The 18,239-nt window shown below is 41.8% G+C and overlaps 1 protein-coding gene across 5 annotated transcripts in view; it reads right to left on the reverse strand.

The window, feature by feature from the left end:
- NFKB1 (nuclear factor kappa B subunit 1) overlaps positions 1 to 18,239 on the reverse strand; it is a 175,527-nt gene that overhangs the window by 22,307 nt on the left and 134,981 nt on the right. For all 5 annotated transcript variants that reach the window (XM_040329914.1, XM_040329919.1, XM_040329905.1 and 2 more), the window contains exons 15-18: positions 14,409 to 14,550; positions 13,761 to 13,875; positions 5,616 to 5,817; positions 2,951 to 3,120 (exon numbers count right to left, since the gene is read on the reverse strand). In XM_040329914.1, the coding sequence (XP_040185848.1) occupies positions 2,951 to 3,120; positions 5,616 to 5,817; positions 13,761 to 13,875; positions 14,409 to 14,550 (629 nt within the window). The remainder of the gene's footprint in view (positions 1 to 2,950; positions 3,121 to 5,615; positions 5,818 to 13,760; positions 13,876 to 14,408; positions 14,551 to 18,239) is intronic.

The raw sequence follows: 18,239 nt of genomic DNA on the forward strand, positions 1-18,239 counted from the left end.
CAGTAGAAGAGTTAATACACCGGTGGCCAGATCAGGCACAACAAACCATACCTTAAGGACTTGTTCAAACTCGACTAAATATCGCTCTCTTAAATGCGTTAAAAGTGTTAGTATGGGCGTTAGAGTCGCATTAATAAGCTTTAGTAGGGGGAGTTAGACTGAAGTCAAACTTTATTATGGGCGTTAGACAGGCATTTCACAAGCGTTAAAGACGAGTCAAAAACGCCCATCAAATGTCTGCTTTTAATGCCAGTGTCAGCCTAAAAGAGATTAGTTTTCAGAAATGAAGGCAGAGCACAGACTGATAAAGCGGTTGTGGGGTGATGACAAATGCAGTTCAAAGTTAGACAGCCCTGAATCTGGACATCATCAGAAAGACCAAACTGTTGATCAGCAGTCTGAATGTCCAACAGTGTACTTATAAAGTACTTACTCCACTTTTGTTTAGAAAAAAAACACTCCCCTCTGGGTGATCAATGTACATTGCAGGGATTGTAAAAAACGTTGTTGCAGATTTCTACCTTTTGTTATCCTGAAGAAATACCTGTTTATTTGTCCTTCACGCCTGTACACCCTTAGCCCCCCTCCACACCTGTATGCTCTCAGCCCCCCCCACCTGTACGCTCTCAGCCCCCCCACACCTGTACGCTCTCAGGCCCCCTCACATGTGTATATATATGACACACACACAGACATGTACACACACACACACACACACACACACACGTACATGTGCCACTTTATGTTGGTCTATTATATAAAATCCAAATAAAGTACATTTACGTTTTTGGTTGTAACATGACAAAATGTGGAAAATTTCAAGGGGTATGAATATTTTTTTAAGGCACTGTATTAGTAATCAAATGGAATGACACAGGCAGGGCAGCCATCAGAAATTTAATTGTGGGGCCCCTCACACCTGTATGCTCTTAGCCCCCCTCACACCTGTACGCTCTTAGCCCCCCCCAACACCTGTACGCTCTCAGCCCCCCTCACATGTGTATATATGACACACGTACACACACACATAGACATGTACACACACACACAGACATGTATACACACACACACACACACACACACACATATACAGCCCCCCTTCACTTGTAAGGTGGTCTTCCTAGCCCCAGCTCTTGTTTCCACATGAAGCTGACACACAGATAAGAGCTGCAGTCCAGGATACAGTAAAGGCAGCACACATGAGGTGTGCACATGCAGGAAGTTGCCAGAGGTGGCAGCAAAGAGCCCGACGTGAGCTCAATGACACAGAGCAGCAGCAACTGCTGACTCACACTCATACAGAAGCATAGAGCTCGGACCCCTTACAATGTATTGAACACGCTAACTTAATGTATTTAATACTTGGTACAAAATCCTTTGTTGGTAATGACAGCTGCAAGACGCCTCCTGTATGGAGACACTAGTCACATGCGTCGATCAGGTGTGATTTTGGCCCATTCTTCAAAACAGTCTTCAAATCTTGAAGGTTCCGTGGGCCTATTCTATAAACTTTGATCTTTAGTTCTTTCCATAGATTTTCGATTGGATTAAAGTCAGGTGATTAACTGGGCCATTCTAGCATTCTTTATTTGAAACCATTTGAGAGTTTCCTTGGCTTTGTGTTTGGGATCATTGTCTTGCTAATATGTCCACCCTTGTTTCATCTTCATCACCCTGGTAGATGGCAGCAGATTTTTATCAATGTCTTGGTACATTTTTCCATTCATCCTTCCTTCAATGGCATGAAGTTTGCCAGTACCATATGCAGCCCCACACCATGATGTTCCCACCTCCAAACTTCACTGTTATGGTGTTTTAAGGGTGATGTGCAGTGCCATTGGACCTCCAAACATGGTGTGTATTATGGCATTCAAAGAGTTCCATTTTGGTCTCCTCTGACCAGACTATATTCCACCAATATTTCACAGGCTTGTCTAAATGTTGTGCAGCAAACTTTAAACAAGGTTCAACATACTTTTTCTTCAGTAATGGAATCTTGCCTGGTAAGCGTACATACAGGCCATGGCTGTTCAGTGCATTACTTATTGTTTTCTCTGAAACAATTGTACCTGCTAATTCCAGGTCTTTCTGAAGCCTCTCCACAAGTGGTCCTTGAGTCTTGGACAACTATGATCATTCTTTTCACTCCTCTGTCAGAAATCTTGCGCCAGGTCGTGGCTGGTTTATGGTGAAATGTTCTTTTAATTTCCGGATTATGGCCCCAACAGTGCTCACTGGAACATTCAGAAGTTTAGAAATCCTTCTGTAACCACAAGTATGTTTTGCAACAATAAGGTTGCAAAGGTCTTGAGACAGCTCTTTGCTTTTACCCATCATGGGGTGTTTCTTGTGTGACACCTTGGTAATGACACACCTTTTTATAGACCAGCAGTTGAGACTGAACCGGCTGATTTTAATTTGCACTGACAAGGGGCAGGGTTGCTTTCTAATTACTGATAGATTTCAGCTGGTGTTTTGGCTTTCCATGCCTTTTTTTCACTTCTCTCTCTCTCTCTGTGTTCAATACTTTTTCCCTGTGTCATTCCATTTCATTTCACATAACCTGATTTCTGAACGTATTTGTTTTGGTTTCTTTGTATGTATGGATTGCATGGGTTGTTATTGACATGTGGTGAAAATTTCATGTCAACAGCACCTTTAGAAATATATTTACCTAGAAAAATGGTGACGTGTTCAATACTTATTTTATTTTATACATACATACATACATACATACAGACAGACACACGTGTCAAATTAGTTTTTTTGTTTCTCCACTTTTTTGTGTTATACCAATACAATACAATACAAAAGAAATAAACATGAGAATGCCTAAACATTTGTAATTGTAACAATTTTCTGGGCGAAGTGGTGCATTATCTAACAGAAATAGAGGGGTGACAATATTTTTGCCCATGACTGTATATATATAACATCTGTATATTCTCACCTCAAGAATAATACAGCCCGCCAGAGAGATGTTGTCCTGTTCAACAGCAAAATGCAAAGGGGTTCTCCCTGACTTCCGCTCCTGGGCATCCACATCTGCCCTCACTAATATTAATTGTCGAAGACAGCCCATGCTGTTTGCAATCACTGCAGTGTGCACTGCGCTTAAGCCTGGTGGAGAACAACGAGCTGTTATGGTTTGAGCAGCATTTTCATTTGTTTTAGATACACTGACAAACATAACCATTTCATTTATAATTTTTTAGAAATTCTCATACTTTATTAGTCCATGCAGAACAAAAATTAGCACTACTGATTACTGTAATTCTAGCATACACAACCAGGATACATACTAATAATGAAACCCAAAAGAATCATCCACAAAGTATTGATGGGCACCACAGCATTATCTTACATATTTCAAAACATATTGTAAAAGTAGGAGCTACTGTCACGGTAAAATGGACACAGGGTATGCACATTTGCTGGGTGCAACTCTACAGAGCGTAGATGTGGACTGGAGAAGACTGCTTTTGCAGCTTTCTCCAGGTTTTGGTACTTTGACATGGGGCTCTGTAGTTTGGAGATTCCACAATGTTTGGGGTGGGACGGAATCTCCAACCCTGTATACAGGTTTTGTGGATGATCAGCAGGGTGTGTGCTCAGGTGAGCACAGCCCTTTATAATGAGAGTGTAGGAAGATCTCATGGCTCCCAGTTGGAGACAGCTCCACAGTAAGAGACAGGGGGTCTCCAGAAATCAGAGAGGCTGTAGGAGACATCCAGAACATTGGTAACTGCAAGAGGCAGAGCTGTAGACGCTGAGGGGAAGCCGTCTATGTTGAGGAGTCCGCTGGTCTGGGCGACCAGGATAACGTGCAGAAGTACTGCTACAGAGAGCCAGGTGGGCTAGTATTTTATGTTTAGCATTTGATGGAGAAGAACCCCCTGCGTGGGAAACCTTTAATTGGACTTTTATGTTTGCCTTTTTAATAAAAATGGACTACTATGCCCTTAAATACAGTTCCTGACTGGTGTGAATCACTGAAAAAAACGCATACCACGAGAGTTAACAACCCCCAACATTACAATTTATAAATGCAATAAAATGACATGTATAAATTAAATGTATTCTCCATATGAATCCTCAGCATGTATCACTAAACAGCATGGTTGATGTTGTTGATTAGGAGTATAAACACTGCTTTCTGTCTTTCTTTAAAAACAAAAGACAAAAGAAAAATGTCACCTTTGACCTCCAAGCCTAGGTAAACTAGGTCACATGGTTGCCAGCTACCAATCTTTAAGCTGGCCATAGATGAATTAAAATTTGTCTGATTCAGCAATTTATGTGTGGCCCCTCCAACCCCAGCCTGCTGAGATGGGTGATCTATGGCCAGCTTTAGAGACTGTGTAGAATCATTTTGTTTTGAAAAAAGACTGTGCGGGAGATTTACTAAAACTGGTGCTCAAATAATCTGGTGCAGCTGTGCATAGTATCCAATCATCTTCTAACTACAGCTTGTTCAATTAAGCTTTGCAAATAAAACCTAGAAGCCACTTTTAAGCTGGATACAGGTCCGAATATAGCCCAGTCCAGCTGACATTTGGACCAAGTGTACAGTTGTCTTTCAGACAGAAGCTGGTCCAGAGAGTGGCTTTTGTTGAAGGGACATGCTGGGGGGGGGGAGTCCCCCTGTCAGAACACAAAGGCAGTTGGTCTCTCATGTTCTTTTTCATTCAGCCTACTGGGTTGAACGAAAAAGAAAAAACCTGAATGTGTGTACTAGATAAAGAAGAGAAGCTTTTTTGACTATACTTCTCCTATAGATCACAAAAGTGCAGTTTGTTCTAAAGCCTGCTGTTGGCTGACGTCACAGAGCCGGAAAAGAACACGATTATATAATCGGGGTCCACCCAGATGCCTGGGCCGGCAGCTAGCTCAGCCTCTCAGTGAGCGACAGAGAGCCTGAGCCAGCCGCCCCTGCCCCCTCCACAGCCCAGCGCTCCAGTGGTAGGCAGATCGAGAGCTAAGTGATCAGTGGTATTTGATCGCTCAGTTCTCGGTCTGGAGCCAACAGGGGACAGATGCAATATCGGGCTGATGCTGCATCCACCTAGGTGGGTATAATTTTTCTTTTTCTTTTTCATTAATCTCATACTTCTCTTTTAAGTAAATCGTCCTCTCTTTTAAGTAATTACATATTACTACACCAGGAAACAAGGATTTTAAAACAATATAGAATACTATAAAAAGAACAGCATTTCCATATAAATATTAATGTGAACCTGTAACTACATAGGCACTTGTAAAAAACATGAAAAATTGAAACCTGGGCTGTAAATGAAGATCCTGCATACTTAACTTTCTGGCTGCCCGGGGCTTCAAATACAGCCACTTTGCTGCTCCCTGGCTGATGCAGCTATTCCATGCTTCTATACATGTGAATACCAGGCTGCTCCTCCTGCAGCAGGCAATATTTCCTTTGGCTGGCTCGTATGTCACAACAGGACAAACCAATGGTATTTAAAGACACAAGCTACTGGAAAGATGCATATACATGATCTTCTTTTACAGGTCTGTTTGCTTTACAAGTGGTCCTGTGGTAATATGTCTAAAATAAACAATGTACTGCTTCACTTCAGTATTAATTCTTACTATCTTACCGTCGTTGTTGGGAAGATTGATAATCTCAGTTAATTTGGGGTGTTTAAGAAGAATGCTAAGAGTGGTTGCATCCCCTTCCTTACATGCAAGGTGCAGGACAGAATTCCCATTACGATCTAACATTAATGGATCTCCTCCTGCTTTCAGAATAACTTCAACTACATCAGATTGACAAGTGATGACAGCCAAATGCAAAGGAGTCTACAAATGTAGAAAGAGATTATTAGCATAAGCCATGTTCTATACTCAGCAAGAACAGTTTATAAACAGGGATCTTCCTCAACTCTCACCTAACAATAGAAAGTGGAACATGAAAGCCGATTTCATGCTTCTGTATACTAATGTTTATTATTTATAAAATGCATAAGCCAAAGTGAAGTTCACAAAATGATAAGCCACATTCAGTAAGTATTTAATGAAAGAGAAATCATGAGGTACAAAGTGCAGGAATCCATAGCAACCTACATCCGTTATCAGTTTAGCATTACCAGTGAATGTGTAATTTGGACTCCTCTTACAGGCTACTGCACTGTGTTTTTCTTTCTAGTATTTAAGTTGACAACTTGTCTATAAAACTCAGGGAAACCCAGGGATATTCCAATTACATATTGTGGCTAGATTAAAGTGTTACAAAACTACCCTTATTTTTTATTTATTAAAATAACAAACATGTTATACTTACCTGCTCTGTGCAGTGGTATTGCACAGAGGGGCCCCGATCCTCCTCTTCTGGGGTCCCCGGCAGCGATCTTGGCTCCTCCTCTTCTTTAGAGGGACCACCATAGTTAGCCGCTGACTATGGGGAGAACGTAATCCCCACGCTCCCAACCTGTGTGTCTATGGAGCCGTGCTCCATAGATTTACACAGCGGGACTTAAGCCAGCACCCCACCTCAACCTCACTGCATCTGATTGACAGCAGCAAGAGCAAATGGCCCCTGCTGCTGCTTGAATGCTATGTAAAGAGGAAGGGGGGGAAATATGCAGCCACACACAGCGTTGATCTCTTCTCCCCTCTCTTGCCCTTCACACAGGGATGGGGGGCACAGAGAAACTGAAAACGTTTTTTTTACCTTAATGCAAACAATTAAGGTAAAAACTGTTTTAGGTTTAGTAACACTATAAGTTGGAATTTATATTCTATCTATCATAGCAACCCAAAATCAGAAAAATAAATATAACGTGTACACATTATCTAGGTGTACTGGTAATTATGTAGGTTTATTTGTAACTTTTAAACTGGTATTTTCCTTAAAGCGGTAGTTCACCCTCACTGACTTGATTTTACCATCGAGACAGGCATTGTAGCGCGAGCTACAGTATGCCTGTCCCGATTTTTTTAACCCCGGACTCACCTTGTAATCGTACATTGTAGATTTCGGCTCCCGCGGGGAATGGGCGTGCCTATGGAGAGGGAGGATGATTGACGGCCGGCCCTGGCACGTCACTCTCCCCGAAGACAGCCGGAGTAGGTCTCGGCTCTTCACGGCGCCTGCGCACAGGCTATGCGCAGGCGCCGTGAAGAGCCAAGCCTATTTCGGCTATTTGCGGAGAAGCGTGACGCGCCAGAGCCGGCCGTCAATCATCCTCCGTCTCCATAGGCACGCCCATTCCCCGGTATCTTCGATGTACGATTACAAGGTGAGTACGGGGGTAAAAAATTCGGGACAGGCATACTGTAGCTCGCGCTACAATGCCTGATTTTATGGTAAAAGAAAAAAATATATTTTTTTTTTCGTTGATAGGGTGAACCCCCGCTTTAAGGAGTTTTCCAGATGACATCCTCCCATTAAAAAAAAAAAAACTGCTGCAGTGCTTAAATAAAAATATATCTGCGGACAAAGTCCAACAAAAACCTGTTGAGCCTGCCAGTAAAATCACCAAATGTAACTTCTGTGATGATGTGACAACAATGCTGAACTGCTCCTGAATTCAGAGAAGAGTTGCCACTCATATGTAGCCTATGCCTGCTTGCACTATGATGGAATGAAAAAAAGTTGCAGGGGGCATGGCAATCAGCATTGATGATACAGGTTCACAAGCCTACAGCTTGTCAATCAGCAAAAATATAAAAAACGATGTAGTGTCCGCTCTGCTGATGCCAACATTCCCTCTCACTCCTAGCTGCTAGCACTCTTGTGATTTACTTCACACAAATATTTTTTTTTAAACTCAAATAATGTTCAGCGCTTATCTACTAAAAATGAAACGCAAAACCATATATAACAATTATACGTGGAAAAAATGTGGCAAATTTTTCCATACAAAATACAGACTAATTCCAATAATAAAAATAATATTTTCTCAAAAAACATAAATCATCTCACAAATTATACCAAAATACTATATAAGCACACAGAGATGTTTTTAATGGTATAGTATACTATATGACATTCACACATAAAAAATACCAATTGCTTAAGTGCAAAACACACTTAAATCTTCAATTTGTACTTGTGTTCCCATACACAGTGAGATCCAAATCTTATGCAAATCTTGTGCAACCTTCTCCTTAACCAGTGCTGTATACCACTTGAACACTCAGTGCCACACAAAGCGCACTAAAGATGGGTCAATATCGAATGCAGCTCTCTCCTCAAAACAGACATAGTGCTCTCTGCCATAAAACAATTGATCAAGAACACTTAAACATTTAGATTGTGTGAAATGACACATACACTATATTGTCAAAAGTATTAGATCACCTTCCTTTAAATGCACATGAACTTTAATGGCATCCCACCCCCCCAACTCTTCTGGGAAGACTGTCCACAAGGTTTAGGAGTGTGTCTATGGGAATGTTTGACCATTCTTCCAGAAATGCATTTATGAGGTCAGGCACTGATGTTGGATGAGAAGGCCTGGCTCATAGTCTCTGTTCTAATTCATCCCAAAGGTGTTTTATCGGGTTGAGGTCAAACTCGCTCATCCATGTCTTTATGGACCTTGCTTTGTGCACTGGTGTGCAGTCTCGTTGGAACAGGAAGGGGCCGTCCCCAAACTGTTCCCGCAAAGTTGGGAGCATGAAATTGTCCAAAATGCCTTGGTATACTGATGCCTTAAGCGTTACCTTCACTGGAATGAAGGGGCCCAGCCCAACCCCTGAAAAAAAGAACCTGCACCAAATTCCACTACTTCACCAAATAATTTGAAGGGGTAGACAATACTTTCGGCAATATAGTGTGGATGAGCGAGTTTGGGTGTGGAGGAACTTGTCTTGCCTGACCTCAACCCAATAGAACATATTTGGGATGAATTAGAGCAGAAACTCTTGTCCACATCAGTGCCTAACCTCACAAATGCGCTTCTGGAAGAATGATCAAAAATTCCCATAGACACACTTCTTAACCTTGTGGACAGCCTACCAAGAAGAGTTGAAGCTGTTATAGCTGCAAATGGTGGGCCAACTCAATATTGAACCCCATGGACTAAGACTGGGATGCCATTAAAGTCAATGTTCATGTAAAGGCAGGTGTCCCAATACTTTTGACAATATAGTGTATCTCTTTATCATAAAATAATGCATCAAACCCCGACTCCTGCCTCTCCTTCAAGTGTCCCTCTTCTCTTTGACCCCCTCCAATATATCTAGTGTAAACAACAGAAAGATTCCATACCTTTGAAGTATAAGGGTGCTTTTCAAGCATTAGTTTATCTGAAAGATTGGCTTCCCCTCCTCCCAGAATAACCCCTCCCCAAAAACAAATCTTTTTCCACCTTGCACAGCAGCCCACTCCCCCTTTCCCCTAAATCCCCAGCCCTAGCAAAATCCCCCTTTCTTCCTCATTCCAGCACTTATCCTCACCTTCTCCTAATACAAATCTTCTTCCCCTGCCAGCACAAATCCTCCTTCCCCCCAATACCCCCAAGGCTACCTACAGGGGGTACCACTGGGCCTCTTGTAGGGGGCCCAAGCACACAGGGGGACCCAGACAGCAGGGGGATCGGAGTGGCGGTGCAGGGGACAATTACAGAGGAATGGCGTGCGCTCCACGACTCACTATGGAAAATGTGCTTCTTCCTGTGTAAAGTGTATGTGCGTGGAAACGTGTGTTCCACACATCGATATACATGGAGTGAACTTAAATGAAATGCTAAAGGGCATGCCTACCACGCCTCGCTCTGAAAAGCAAGGTGCTTATGTCAAGGTGCTTATGCCTCCGCTTCGGGGAGAGGGATACACGTAGATGCCCACACCATCAATGAATAGAGATAAAAGCGTGCACAACACGCTGTCCAGCGTATTAACTGCAACGCCCTCATTGGTGGACGAACCAAGCCTCATCTTAGAGACAATAGAAAACCTGGAAACTGTGTTACCCTCGGTGTTATGTAGATAAAAAACCCAAGAGGTATAGCAAGTGGCTAGTAAACCACATTGACACATCTACAAACCTCGTGGGAAAATTGTAAAGGGTGGAACATGGCCTTGTATGGTAAAAAAAAAGACTAATCTCTCAGCCTTTTAAACGCAAAACAAGAAACAAAAATCTTTTTAAATTGTAACGTAAAAATGTGTTGAATATTAATGACACTGATACTCATCTGGGGGCAAAAACTGTGAACATTTCATAATTTTCATCAAGTATTTCAGAAGAGTGATTACATAAAATAAAAAATATAAATAAGTACAATATAAAAATGGGATGGGAAGAAAGAAGGAAAGAAAGCCCAGATTGGCCCAACGGAATACCAATATTAAGCCTTATTGATAAAAGCGTTAATGTCCCACTCCAAGTTCATTCCGAACAGGAAGTGGGACTGTAGCTCATAGATCCAGAAGTTCTCAAGACGTGAGACTCCTCTGGTCATGACGCCTCCCCTTCAAGGGGGAATGAACCAATCAATAACTAAAAATTCAGTTCCTTTAGGGCAGAGGTTCCCAACCAGTGGCCCGCGGAGCCCTCTGATGTGGCCCACGACCTCCTGCCTTGGTATAGCAGGTTTGCAAGTCCAGATCGCGGGTTGCCGACCCGCCATCCCAGAGCATCAGTGTTCTGAATGAAGCCAGCGGTAGATGAAGCAAGCAAGCTTCCGGTATAGCGCTGGCTCCTGTCACAAGCGGAGTGATACCAAATGCACTCTGCCTGGGACAGCAACAGCAGGCGATACCTGAATAGAAGATTGTTATTAAAGGTCAGTTTATTACTAAAAAGTGTATATATGGGCATATCTGTTCTGCAGTGATTACTGGGCTGCTTTCAAACTTATCCGCAGGTGCAGCGCAGTGCACCTTTGGGTTACCTGCACTGAGTCATACACCTCTGCTATTACCTGCGGGTTTGGTGCGCTTTCAGAAATTGCGCCACACCTGCAGTATATGTGCAGCTAACCCAGAAAAGCCACAGGTCCACTGTGCTGCACCCGCAGTGCAGGTAAACTGCAGCACATCAATGTGAAAGCAGCCTTAGGCCCCTTTCACATGATTGGTTCAACCCACACAGACACTCCATTCACCTCTATGGAGCGGCAGAAATAAACGGACTTGTGTCCATTTGCACCCACCTACCTCCAACTGTCCCCTTCCATCTGGCTGGATCGGATGGGAGGGCCCATAGAGTAGAGTTGGCTGTATCCGTATCCACTCTGCATATACAGAGTGGACACAAATCTGTCATCCTTCCGCTCCACTTGTGGCCCGCGACCAGTTACCAAGTTGCATAAGTGGCCCTCACTCTTCAAAAGGTTGGGCACCCCTGCTTTAGGGTCTTGATTATGGTACTCTCTATAGTGTCTAGGTACACTATGTTTGGTGTCCCCACTTTAAATTAAAGCAATGTGTTATATGTGATCATATGGGAGAATTAATTTACTTTCTTCTATGAAATAACCCTCCATGGGGACTTTCACCCGAAAGGACCGTTTGAGTATTTGGTTCACTCATCATTGGCCTTCGGATCTGATGTCTCCAATTTTGGCGCCTGCCAATACAAGTCTGTTTGACTCATAGAATGTATGTTCTTTTGAGTTCAAACTATTTGGTAAGCCTTCATCCTATTGGTGGCGGATTATTCACTTTTACAATTTGTTTATCATCTATATATACTACCTGGATGTCACAATGATGTTATGAACACGCTTGCTGACTGGCTCACGCACGTATACGTTGGCAGAATGAAACGGCTGTGCAAAGCAACGTGTATATATATATATATATATATATATACGTCGCTTTGAATTTTGCACCATGTGGGCGCACGTGCCCCTGCCGCAAGCCTCCAGTGACCGTGCCCGCGATCATGTCACGGAGCTACAGAACAGGGGGGTGCCTGTGTAAACAAGGCATTTCTCTGTTCTGCCTTGTGACAGGACACTAATCAACTGCTCCCTGTAATTGGAGCAGCGATCAGTGTCGTGTCACATGTAGCCCAGCCCCCTCACAATTAGAATCACTCTCTAGGACACACTTAACCCCTTCCTCGCCCCCTAGTGGTTAACCCCTTCCCTGCCAGTGTCATTTACACAGTAATCAGTGCATTTTTATAGCACTGATTGCTATATAAATGACAATGGTCGAAAAATAGCATCAAAAGTGTCCGATGTGTCCGCCATAATGTCACAGTCACTATAAAAATTGCTGATCGCCACCATTACTAATAAAAAAAAAAAAAAATAATAATAAAAATGGCATAAAACTATCCCCTATTTTGTAGACGCTATAACTTTTGCGCAAACCAATCAATATACGCTTTTTGCGTTTTTTTTTACTAAAAGTGTGTAGAAGGATACATATCGGCCTAAACTGTGGACATTTTTTTTTTTTGTATATTTTTTGGGGGATATTTATTATAGCATAAAGTAAAAAATATTGCCTTTTTTTTTTCAAACTTGTCGCTCTTTTTTTGTTTATAGTGCAAAAAATAAAAACTGCAAAGGTGATCAAATACCACCAAAAGAAAGCTCTATTTGTGGGAAAAAAAACTACGTCAATTTTGTTTGGATGGAACGCCGCACGACCACACAACTATCAGTTAAAGCGACGCAGTACCAAATCACAAAAAATGATCCGATCATTGGGCAGCCAAATCCTCTGGGGTTGAAGTGGTTATAAAGGGTCTTTTGGACTCACCATATATTAGATATGTATCTTTCACTCATGGATTTCATGTTTTTATTTCTAGTTTTATGTTTAAAACACGAATATTTTGTTCAATGCAAAGTATTGTGGATTTATGTGATTAGTTTTTCATATTGATTGTATTTATTTATTTTTACCTTATTTTTCCGCTACTGTCTGTTTGCTGTGTCAGCTGCTAGTCTTAAAGGGGTAGCGTGGTATTATATTTGTATTTTTTCACTTTGACAATTACAGAGGAGACAAACTGGGAGAGAGAGAGAAGTCCACTATCAGCATTCTCCTGATCCACGCTGCTATGATCACTGGATCACTGGAGGAAACTGGTACAAGGATAGAGAGAGAGCCACGGGGAACTCCAGTGACCTGTCAGTCTCTGATGATGGAGGCGCGGTTAAGCCTCAAAAAACGCTCTGATTGATCATAGTGTCCCAGGCTATCTGACAGGTCACTGGTCACAGATCACAGGTTCCCCGCGGCTCTCTCTATCCTTGTACCAGCTTCCTCCAGTGATTCAGTGATCAGAGCAGTGTGGATTGGGAAAAGGCTGACAGTGAACTTCACAAAGACTGCGATATGCCGATTGCTCTTACATGTGTGAGTGCAATACAGTTTGTTTGTTTTTAAACATTTAATTAGAGGAAAACGACTCCACCAGCAGCTACCTGGCGCCGCTCTCTCCCTTCCAGTTTGTTTCCTGTGTTATTGTCCCCTGAACCTCCGCTCCAATCCCCCTACTGTCTGGGTCCCTCTGTGCTGGGGCCCCCGACAGGAGCCCCGGTGGTACCCCCTGTCAGCAGCCCTGGAGTCCAGGTCTGAGGCAGAGGGCACAGCATTAAAATCCTGGCCTGTCCGGGACAAAACCGGACAGATTGCAACCCCAAGCTACAGCCAGTGTCATTCAAGCAAATTCCTGTAAGCACAGGCTGTCCCCAGTCATGAGACTGACTGGGAAAAAGACCAGGAAATAAGGTATCGATGGACAGAGTTAAAAAGCAACAAGTGGGGGGCTTTAGAAAAGGAGCACTGCTTCAAGAATCTTTCTCTTAGTAGACAGGAAAGTTGCATACCTGATGAAGATCATTTCGCACATTGATAATCTCTTCACATATGACCCCAGACGTTATTTCCAGAAAGATCTTAACCAGTGCAGCATGAAGGTGAATAATAGAAAGATGAAGGACACTGCAAACAGAAAAAACATTATAGAGATTAAAAAAACGATTGTTTTGGAAACAAAGAAGGTGCCTTGTTGAGTTCTCTTGAAGATGCCAATTGCTTTGTTATCACACTGATTTGCTTGTTACAAACCCAATTCCAAAAAGTTGGGAAGCTGTGTAAAATCTACATAAAAACAGAATTTTCAAAAATCAAGGTTAGCTTGGTCATAATCTTTGGCTATCTGTGATTATGAATATGCAAACCTTGATTTGTGAAACAGGGTAATCTTGCCATGTCTGCACAGAGGTCTCATGATGTATCTTGATGGATTTTTATCTTCAATAAAGTAATTATCACTGCTTCATACCTGGGAGTGCGGTCAACCTTTCTTGAATCAAGCCAGTAACACACTGGATATCGAGGAAAACTAAGGTCTGTAAAGCTATTTTACTTATAAAAGTTATTTAACATAAAGTAATACGTAAGACTAAAAGAGAATAAAAACAAACACAAAAAGAAGGAAAAAAAACAGGCAATTTTTTTTATTAAATTCTTACTTATCCCCATTTTCATCTTGAGCTGCAGCTAGGTGGCGCTGTACTGCCAGTAGCATTTTTACATCTCCTGTCACAGCATAGTCGAAAAGGGAGTCAGCATGGTACTTAGCAACTTGCATGGCCTTCTCCAGGAAGTGACAACCTGCAATTAATGAAAGTAACATACCTGTAACGCAGTAAAGATTGTGAAAGTGACATAATAGACAACATTTGCTGTACTATCTATGCTGTGATGTGTATACAATATCTCTTAGATTGTAATTATGATAATGAGCAGGCCCTTTGATTCCTACTGTATTAAATTGTATTGTATTTGTACTGTCTGCCCTTATGTTGTAAAGTGCTGCACAAACTGCAATATAAATCCTGTATAACAATGATAATAATAATGTCAGCTGCTACAACCTCGTGTTTGTCTTGGTCACACAATATTTAATTACGTTATGTGAGGTTGGGTTCACACTATTGCAAATTGGATGCAGGTTTCCCTGCATCCAATTCGTATAGCATGAGATTGTGACTGGCTCTCTATGGAGCCAGTTCACATATCTCCGGTGCAAATTGCACAGGAACCCTGTGTGTCTTTTGGTCCATTTCGGGTACGAATTCAGCCCAGAATATGGGCTGAAATATGACCTGAAACGTGAATGGAGACGCGCCGGACTCCTGCTGCGAGCCGCCGCGATCTCTAGTGTGAACCCAACCTAAAACTGACAAGGATAAGACCTTTGTGAATGGTGGGAAATTAGTAAAAATTAAAAAATACTAATTACTGCAGTTTGAAATTTAAATGATTTCTTTTAAAAAAAATTCTAGTAGTTTGTTCTGGAGGTGTAGCTGCCTTTTCACATCACAGTGACTCTATCGCTTTTTTAGTCTCAATGACAGGGTCTTTAAACTTTCTAAGCAAAGGGCCAGTTTACTGTCCTTAGGGGAGGGCGGACTGTGGTCAGTAGGAGCATTAGTGGGCATAAACAATGCACCTTCATTGGTTATAACGGAAGGCCCCATTGTTGGCATCAGTGCCATCAGGGGTATTTTAATTTTTTGCACTTATTGCACAGATATAATAGAATGCCTTAAATGATGACACTAACAGACAAAAGCAGGTAAAGGCGAGACTTTCATTGTTAGAGTTGACATACACTTTAAGTTTTACATTTATGCATGTATACATTCATTCATTCAATCATATCGGACTCTCTGCAATTCCTTAGACCAACTCTCTTGTCACCATGACTGTCACACTTAATTTTTTTGATTTTTCTGTAAAAATTTCTTAGCAATATTCTTCACAAGGTAGGTCACCAGGTATTTCCTCAACCCTCTTCAATTGCTCTGCTTGGGGCTGACAAGCAAAATATGATTGAATATGTATTTTATTAATTTAGAAAGGAGCCAATTGATCTACCAGCATGTCTCTGAAGTGTGAGAGGAAGCCAAAGCATCCAGAGGAAACCCATACAAACACAGAGAGAATGTACAAACTCAAAGCAGATAGTGTCCTGGCCAAAATATGACCCCTGTGCTGCAAGGCATATAAGTTAACCACTTTTGCTGATTTTGGCATACATGGCAACTCCCCCTCCCCATCATTCCTGTATACTGTGTACCCTAATATAGTTATTTCCCAGTCATTTGAATCCTTGAACCATGTCTCTATAATTGCAACATGGGCCACATTGTTCCTAGACATAAGAGCTGTCAGCTCACAAAGCTTGCTGCCTAAACTACAAGCATTATTACACATCATGTGACAAACACTGCTATGTACTGCTTTATACTTATCACCAAAAACTTTAACTGAAGTAACTATCCCACCAGCCCTCTCCTTACCAATACAAACCCTCACATTTGTTTAACCTGCTGGGGCAGAAGTGCTCCTCCACAATTAAATCTCTGCCCCCAGTTCTCAGTTTAAATGCATGTCCAAAAAACTCCTGAATTCCATATTAAGAAGCTCAGATCCCTTGGGTCCGAGATGCAGACCACCTCTTTTGCACAGCTCAATATCAGACCACTTGCTAGCATCACGACTAACATACCCAAAACCTTCAGCTTTTGCACCAATTCTTTAAAAGAGAAGTGCAGGAATGGCATAAAAAATAAAATATCAGGAGCGGTTTCTTCAAGAATATGTAAACCCAACATTTCATATTCCTGATATGTGCCTGCTCTACCATGTACTTGTATGAAAAAGTATCCTGTTCTCTTTGTATTGCTTCCTTTGTGTGAAATCAATGCTGTTGCCAACAGTCCCTCTGCTTTCCTATTAAAAATAGACCACGCTAGGCAGGAGAACACACCGTGGTCAGTTCTCTAGCTGTGCTGGGAAGCCTGCTCTCCTGCAATGACCACACACACAGCCTTTCACTGGGAAGATCAGTGTTCTGCAGTTTCTCCTCCCCCAACTCTTATGCAGCTAAGAATAAAGGAAATATGATCACTTATAAAAAAATTTGAATAAAAAATATTATTATATTATTATCATTAATGTATATTTTTTGGGAATCTATACACAAATGATTTGCCTTTAATTTCTATTTTTTAAACTGAATGGGTTGTTTTACAAGGTGGGGGTTTACAATCTCTTTGCTACAATGTAAAGTAGTACATGTACAGCTTGTATAACGGTGTAAATTTGCTGTCCCCTCAAAATAACTCAACACAATTAATAATTAATGTCTAAACTGCTGGCAACAAAAGTGAGTACACCCCTAAGTGAACATGTCAAAATTGGGCACAATTAGAAATTTTCCCTCCTGTGTCATGTGACTTGTTAGTGTTACAAGGTCTCAGGTGTGAATGGTAAACAGGTGTGTTAAATTTGGTGTTATTGCTCTCACTCTCTCATACTGGTCACTGGAAGTTCAACATGGCACCTCATGGCAAAGAACTCTCTGAGGATCTGAAAAAAAAAGAATTGTTGCTCTACATGAAGATGGCCTAGGCCAGTGATGGCGAACCTTGGCACCCCAGATGTTTTGGTACTACATTTCCCATGATGCTCAACTACACTGCAGTTTGGTGCGTTTTTTGCATCTATTGCAAAGAAACAAAATTTTTTATGGGTATGGTTTTTATATATAGATCTTTATTGATTTTTTATACATGGTTTTTCTTTGTGTATAATTCTTGTATGTATTATGGATCACCCCTTGGCTTAGTTTTAATACCTTTCCCTGTGACAGGTATTATATATATATATTTTTTATTATTGCCTGTTGTTTACTATGCAACTTTCACTGCCATTGTATTCAAAGATATATTTAATTTGTTATTATCGCAGCACTTACGGACTATTTAGTCCTGGTATTGTATGAATTGTCTGAATATCGATTGCCAGTGCATGTTTTTGTATGATGTTTTCGGTTGCCAAGCAACCGAGACTGAGGCTTTCAACGGCACGTTATTATCTATCGCTGATTGACAGACCTATTTAATCTGGTCTTGTACGTGGTCTTGCGCGCTTCCTGATGACGGATTACTGAAACGTACGTCGAGGCGACACGCAGACCACGCACAGCTTCCTGTCCAGCTGGTTCTCGGCTTCTGCAAGGTGGAACGCACGCCGTAGAACTTCCCAGCGCGGACATCCCTCTCCACGGAAAAGGTCCTCAGGATCGTTACTTTTCTGATCTAGCCTAAAGCCTCAGTGCCGGGATGTGGGCACTTCTAAAGTAAGCCTCCACTCGTCACTTGCTTTGTTTTTAAATTATTTTAATAAATGGTAATATGCTATGGCGGCATCTCTCTGCTTTATTTTTATGATGTTCCACTAAGCTGACCCTTAGGAATCTCAGACCATCCACAATCTGTCCTGGGTGACAG

This window comes from Rana temporaria, chromosome 1, assembly GCF_905171775.1.
Source record: "Rana temporaria chromosome 1, aRanTem1.1, whole genome shotgun sequence".
In the NCBI taxonomy this organism is placed as follows: domain Eukaryota; kingdom Metazoa; phylum Chordata; class Amphibia; order Anura; family Ranidae; genus Rana; species Rana temporaria.